The following is a 7,448-nucleotide window of genomic DNA, read 5'->3' as shown; positions in this document are numbered from 1 at the left end:
GCTAGATCTCGATATTCACAGGGAACACTATTCTTTACCGTAACTGGCATATTTAGTTTAGTAATTGTTTACAGGGAACACTATTCTTTACCTTGACTGGCATATTTAGTTTAGTATATTGTTCACAGGGAACACTATTCTTTACCGTAACTGGCATATTTAGTTTAGTAATTGTTTACAGGGAACACTATTCTTTACCTTGTCTGGCATATTTAGTTTAGTATATTGTTTACAGGGAACACTATTCTTTACCTTGTCTGGCATATTTAGTTTAGTATATTGTTTACAAGGAACACTATTCTTCTTGGAACGGGTTAAGTCAGGTTTTAACTCCTCAGAGCTCGTTCTAAAAATCAAATAGTAAAGGGATAATTACACAAACGTTGATACCATGAAAATATGGAACGTTTTGCTAGCGCGCTAGGCAATTACAAATTTTGTTTTTTGGACGTTGACAAAATTGTATTCTGTCAAATTTTACATATTTTACTCAACAAAATTTTTATATTACAAGGAAGAATAAAAGATTTTTTTTTCCGTCGCTATGGGTTGCTGACCTCTTGAACAATGATGGGAAATTAAACTGTTTATTTTGTTTGAACATATGTTACAACTATTACGGGACAACAGATACTAATTCAGTACATAGACTTAATAAGTTAATAAATTGAAACTTAATGATAAATTTTAAGGATTTTTATCTGTGTATTGCGTATGGTTGTGTTTAGGGACTGTAAACGTAACTTCAAGCGACCCTCCATTTAAAGATGACATTGCCCGATTTACAACGGTACCCTTGAACCTTAATCTTTTCAAACTTGTGAAAGATAACACTGTAACACTGTTTTTCAAAGTGTTTAATGCAGATAATTTTTCCATTGCTTCCTATAAGCAAGAAATGCGCAAATCACTTTCAAAGACACCACAAATTAAAATGAAAGGTTTAAAGAAACAAAAACATAGATATTTAATTAATACTTGATCAGACAAAGCTTTTAAGGCAGCATTGCAAGGGTACTTCTGCTGGTAATATATATATACCTGGATAATATATATATATACCTGGATAATATAGGAGATTTGGATTTCTTCGGTCCCTTGTCTTCTTTCTTTCTATTCTTCCTCTGTCTTCTACTTAACCCTGCACATAACAATAACAATAACAATAACAATAACAATAACAATAGCAATAGCAATAGCAATAGCAATAGCAATAGCAATAGCAATAGCAATAGCATTAGCAATAGCAATAGCAATAGCAATAGCAATAGCAATAGCAATAGCAATAGCAATAGCAATAGCAATAGCAATAGCAATAGCAATAACAATAACAATAACAATAACAATAACAATAACAATAACAATAACAATAACAATAACAATAACAATAACAATAACAATAAAACTAAAAATATAATTCAGTTTGATTGTAAAGAGAATACCAGCGCGAATTCAAGATTTTCAAAAAATCGGGGGGACTTTTAGAGCACCAAAACGCTCCAGTGTACATTTCAGTCAAAATCCAAAATTTTTTAATTGGTCGTGACTTTTGGGGGGGAAATGATTCGAAAAGGGGTGGGTCCAGGGAAGGGGGGCAAAAATATTAATCTCAGAGAAAATATACACCCCTGAATCTATTTTTATTTTATTTTTCTTGAAATAATCATCCAAGACGTAAGGAAAATAGGACAAAAATTGCCTTATTCCTACATTTTGGATTGCATTTAAGATAAAAATGAGTCGGCTATCACCACAAAAAAAAGCTACATATAAAGCAGTGCTTTGAAACCATTTAATATAGATGCACATCCGGATGGAAAAAATGGATCGGGATCTAGGTAATGAACATTTCTCAAAGATTTACTGATTTCTTTAACAAAAGAATTTTTTTCTTGATTTACTTCTTTTATCGTTTTCTTTTATGCAAATTTTTTTAAATCTCTCTTTTATCAACAGTTCAGATTTGGGGTGTGAGTGCAAACAAAAATTTTCTTCAGTTTTTTATTGATATTTTGTTCCATGCGGATCCATCCGTGGATCCGCATAATTTGCGGATGCGGATTCAGTAAGACAAAATGTAGCGGATCCAATGGTTCCGGATCCTATCCCCTGATCTGAAGTAATTGTCACTCCCTGCCGATATTTACTGGGACACCATGTTTTTATTTGTAATTTATTTTCTGTAAAATTGCTAAATATATAATAAACATGGTTTGACCATGCAAAATTAAATTGCAACTCTACAAAATAATTTAACAATTATGTTTTAATTGCAAAAATGATTAAAACAAGACCCACACTTTAAAAAAATTAATGGAAAAATAAATACCCCTGAAATTAAGTAGTATTCTATAAACTTTAACGAATTCAGGGATCTTTGAACTGAAGCTAGATGAGCTAGAGAGAAATTAGTCAGGTTTAAGTAGATATACAGGTTTTTAGTTTTAAACTTGAATCAATTCTTTTAGTCAATTCTTCCTCATTTGTATTACAATTAATATACTCAAGTCAAAGTACAAATATTCCAGAGTGGGAGGGGCTAATAACATGATTTTTCGAGAAAATATGCCAAAGTCAAATCCTTTGTGGGTAACCCTGTATGTAAGGGACATATCCATATTCATCAAAGAACTTGGGAAGTTTAAGTTACCACTATTACAAATATGGCGGTAATTTTGAAACTGTTATATGATTGCTTTCAACAAATTTTGTTTTAACTGAGCTGGGATTTTTTTGTGTTGGATACTATTACTCATAATCACGATCGCTAGATCTCGATATACACTGTGGGGAGTAATTTAGGAATCGAAGCTGAATCCCTTCATTTATTCCTTTCCTTTCCATTTAACCCCTGACTGGGTAATGGGTATGAGTCGATTACCATGCAAGATATCAAATAAAGATTAAGTTAATCTGCAGATACTAAAATATCGAGATCAAACATTGGTCTCGATATCCACAATACACGAGTTCCCCACACTAACCCATTAATATTTAATGAATAATTGTTATAATTAATTAAATTCATTCGTTTTATAGTTCACAGTAAATTACAATTATAATTTATAAAATCATTTTCATAATTCATAGAATCAATCACAATTATAACTCATAAAATCAGTTTTAAAATTGTAATAAAAAAGAAAGAAAAAAGACGACAATTATTATGCATTTAATCTCAATGGAGATCGCGTAATAAAAAAGGAATTAACAAACCTGAGGTGGCTTTAGGAGTTCCCGGAGTGCTAGACAAAGGAGTTTCATCCTAGAATACAACAGATAGAATTGAAGATAAGCTAAGATTCAGACAAATCTTCGCTGTTTTCTTGCTCGCCTTGACTGTAAAAATCCATGATTTACATGTAAAGTCTGTGATGAAAAAAAATTCGAGGAAAGAATATAGTTTGGTTCTAAAAAATAATTAGAAATTAACCCCCATTTGTTTGTCTTTTTTTATATTTTTAATCAAGTAAATATTACGGCAAATTTAATATTTATATTTTACTAGCTGGAATAACTGACGTTGCCGGGGTTTATTCCATTATTATCATTATTAGTGAGAAGTTTTACTTAACTGCAGAGAATAAGATTTTGTTGACAAATTTGTTACCCCTCCAGCTTCATCAAGATCATAAAACTTGCACTTTACATTTTTTTAATTTAACCCCAAAATTTCTTCGAAAACCATACTCCCCCCACCCCCACCACATTCTTCTAAATATACAGAATTTATTCACCTTAGCACTCTCTCCACAGACCGAGGACCCGCAGGACTCTAGCAAGGTCTCATCAACAAAGTTCTCCTTGCTGGAGCAGTCCCCCTCCCCCTCATCCTCCTCTTCATCCTCACTACTACCCTCACCGTCTTTAACAAATAAAACAAATAATCTTAAAAGTTTTAAATCTTCTATTTTGGAACTTTTCAAACCCTTCTTTCCCCTTCGCGCTTAAATAAATAAATAACATAGTTAATATTTTGGAACACTGTAGGTAAACAATAAACCAGAGTAAAAAATATCGGACATTTTTCCAAGAAAATATATACCCTGGGCTATAAAATAAACAATTCCAACTTCCTTGTCAGTGCTTCTATACTTCATTTCTGTATTGCCTGCTGCGGCGCAAACAAAGCTGTTGAAAGTAATCATATTTATGAATTTCATGCTTAACCTACAAACCCGAAAAACCCCAAAATACTAAAGCCTCTATGGTATACATATTATTAGGTATATTTACGTAAAATTTCGTTTGCTTAATTTTTGGTAAATAACTTACGTATATTTACGTATTTATCATACCAAGTGGTTTTTATTAAGGCTTAGGTTTTTATAGAAACGTACTTTTACGAATAAATCCAAAAATCGTTCTCTAGGAATATACCCAGAAGATATACTTAAACAAGTGTATATATGAATGTTTATTTAGATGGATACAGATGAAGGAATGATGATGGTGGGAATTTGTGTAGAAGAATATTGGATTGGATTGAAATTAATTGATATGAATATGGTTTGAAATCTGTGGAATGAGTTGTATAGATATGAAGGATAAATATGCATGCTTAATAATAGTCATAACCTTTAAAATTTTGCTTTAAGAACTTAAATATGCGTTTAAAAATAAGTACTTTACGTATAGGAAAACCCTAAAAATACCTGATTTATCGAATTTTTTAGGTTTTTAACATAAGCCTTTTTACGTTTGTCGTATACGTATTTTTACGGATATAAAATACGTATTTTTACCAAGGAAATGGTTACGAAAATAAGTAAGTCATGTGTATGGAAAATACGTACTCTTACGTATTCCCAAACTGAGGCTGAGGTAACCATGTTCACGAGATGGTAATTTCCTAGAGAACGATTTTTGGACTGTTCTCGGGACGGACACTTGTCTATAGCTCTAAATTGAGATTTTCTGGACTAATCAGAAAATTTTGAAAGCTTGAATCAACTTTAAAAATTGTATAATTTAAGCGCAGCCTAATATATAAGTTTGCATGTAGAAAACACGAGGGTTTTAGAGTAATATGTGCGTATGTCAGTGTTAAACCTGATAAATAATCCAATATGATATGGATTATGTTTAATTGGTCCTAAATTTTTTTTAGGGACATGAGACTAAATAGAGACTTCAAAACAGATTGAGGTGTAATTTCATAAGGATCGATTTTCAACCCCCCCCCTCCCCCCTTCTGCTGCAGCTTCATATCATATGTTTCAAAAAGATGCATGAAAACAGCGGAGAAGACCGTTTTTTTGGGAATTTTCATAAGATCCTTATTTATTTGAAACTAGTGTGTGCGCAAATATAACGATTCCCGCGTTACTCATGGTTACTCCCGCAATTTACTCGCACTTGGCCTTAAATTACGATTTTAGCTATTTCTTCTGATTAAGTCGACCCACACAACTAAGAATCATGAAACCATGCTAAGAACATACCAGTGACTCTCCCGAGTTCCGGCCCCATTAAAAATTGGAGGCAAATCGGTACACGGGTTCAAGTTTGGATCGAACAAAAAAAACAGAATACAATTTATATAATATACAGGGTGTCCCACATCATATTAGACCGTCAACGGGTCTAAATTGCGATTTTCGGGATAATCTAATATGATATGGGACGCTCTGTAGATAAGCCTATTCTGAACCAGGATTAAATCTTAAACTAAAACACGATTCATCTGTGATTGAGCTGCGATTGTAAAAATGTTTTCATTTATTTTAGACAAGATGAGTTCCAAGGATGAAATTATTGGAAATGTTTGTGTTGAAGGCACATCAAGATCCACCTTAACTGATGATGAAGAGCATATGCTTGTGCTTGACCCTTCAACATCTAACGAGAGTAAACATTCAGAAGAATCTTCATCCGCTATTAATTCCATAGACGCAGAAAGTGCAAAAGAAGAATCAGATCCTGTCATATCTATGGATGACGTTTCAAGCCTTCTGCCTGCTACTACACAATCATCGAACAATCAACCATTTTTAAACGTAATATTATATTCTTGAAACATTAACTTTAAAGGGAGTTCCAAAAATCGTTCACTAGGACAGACTCTCTTAACCCCCAGGACAGATTTACAGGTCCTCATACACGCCCCGTGGTCATACATAAATATAAAGTGAAATTCTACCTGAAAATCTAGTTTTTCCTTCTTTTTTATATTTAGCCAGGACTGCCCAAACAAACAGGGCTAAACTAAGAATTGATGTTGATAAAATCAGTTCTGGTAAAATCATTTTCTCATTCTTTTCTCCATTTTTTCATTTTCCTATGTTGGATCTGCATTTGAGTCGGTATCGCAGGGATGAAGCGTAGGAGTGAGTTTGGAGTGAGTGTACGCAATGGGGAGTGGAAGACTAAACTACACAAAAATCTAAAAACGCGGAAATTATCGAGGTGCAATTCAACCGACCTACGTCTAAAGATCTATTATGGTGTAATTTATGTAGTAAAATTAGTTTTAACCAAAAATTGATTTTTCTTAATTTATGATAGGCAATTAAAAAAAATTTTTTTTAAGAACTATTTTTCGATACCTTGTAAACCGAGGACAGTCCGAGGTAGGTGATTCTATAAAGGTTTTCCGACCCTGAGTATCGTGCGCCTATTAGGTCGGTTTGGTTTTAAAAAGTTTTAGGTCCGTAAAGAACTTTGTAGTTTTTCCGATCTCAGATCAAAATAAATTTTGGCTAAATTGTTGCAAGCATACATTTTAGGCCAGGTAGGCGCCATTTTTAGGTCCGTTGAGGTTTGAGCAACAATTTTAGATTGGATAAGCAATTTTTAGGTCGGATGAGCAATAATTTTTGTCGGATGAGCGACAATCTTATATTTCACAACTTTTGTTTTTCGTTATTCACCATCTTTTCTCACTTTTCAGGTTGGTCAGCTTGAATTAAAGAAAACAGACGCGGCATCTTCGCTTGGACAATATTGCAGCAAAACATAAATGATATTAATTTTTAAGTGCTTTGACTATAACTTGGTCTTACTTATATGATACAGGGTGTCCCACATCATTTCGGATTGTTTATGGGTAATTTACGAGTGAACAATTTTTGGACCCCCCTCGATCCGGCCTATCAATTTTGTAGATGGATCTTAATAAATGTAAAACATGGATATAATTGACCATTGGCTGCAGCGCCCGGCCCCCTAGCCTATCCTTGCCGCAGCGCTTGGCCCCCAAGCCGCAGCGCTTGGCCCCCAAGCCGCAGCGCTTGGCCCCCAAGCCGCAGCGCTTGGCCCCCCAAGCCGCAGCGCTTGGCCCCCAAGCCGCAGCGCTTGGCCCCCTAGTGGCAGCACTCGGCCCAGAAAGTGTCTCAACCTAACCTAACCCTAAATATATAATCATCCTATATGTAGGACGATGGATATAATTGACCATGTGGCCACAGCGCTCGGCCCCTAGTCTGTCCTAGCCGCAGCGCTCGGCC

The 7,448-nt window shown here is 34.3% G+C and overlaps 1 protein-coding gene across 2 annotated transcripts in view; it reads right to left on the bottom strand.

The window, feature by feature from the left end:
* Nucleotides 1–6,381, bottom strand: part of LOC111714529 (uncharacterized) — a 21,757-nt gene extending 15,376 nt beyond the window's left edge. For both annotated transcript variants that reach the window (XM_023489662.1, XM_023489663.1), the window contains exons 1-5: nt 6,143–6,381; nt 3,738–3,865; nt 3,217–3,265; nt 1,063–1,141; nt 253–346 (exon numbers count right to left, since the gene is read on the bottom strand). In XM_023489662.1, the coding sequence (XP_023345430.1) occupies nt 253–346; nt 1,063–1,141; nt 3,217–3,265; nt 3,738–3,865; nt 6,143–6,248 (456 nt within the window). In that variant the 5' untranslated portion in view covers nt 6,249–6,381. The remainder of the gene's footprint in view (nt 1–252; nt 347–1,062; nt 1,142–3,216; nt 3,266–3,737; nt 3,866–6,142) is intronic.
* Nucleotides 6,382–7,448: the final 1,067 nt, after the last annotated feature.

The sequence above is a fragment of the Eurytemora carolleeae genome, unplaced genomic scaffold (genome assembly GCF_000591075.1).
Source record: "Eurytemora carolleeae unplaced genomic scaffold, Eaff_2.0 scaffold1242, whole genome shotgun sequence".
NCBI lineage: Eukaryota > Metazoa > Arthropoda > Copepoda > Calanoida > Temoridae > Eurytemora > Eurytemora carolleeae.
The sequence above is the reverse complement of the archived record's forward strand: the minus strand, read 5'-3'. Positions and strand labels throughout refer to the sequence as shown.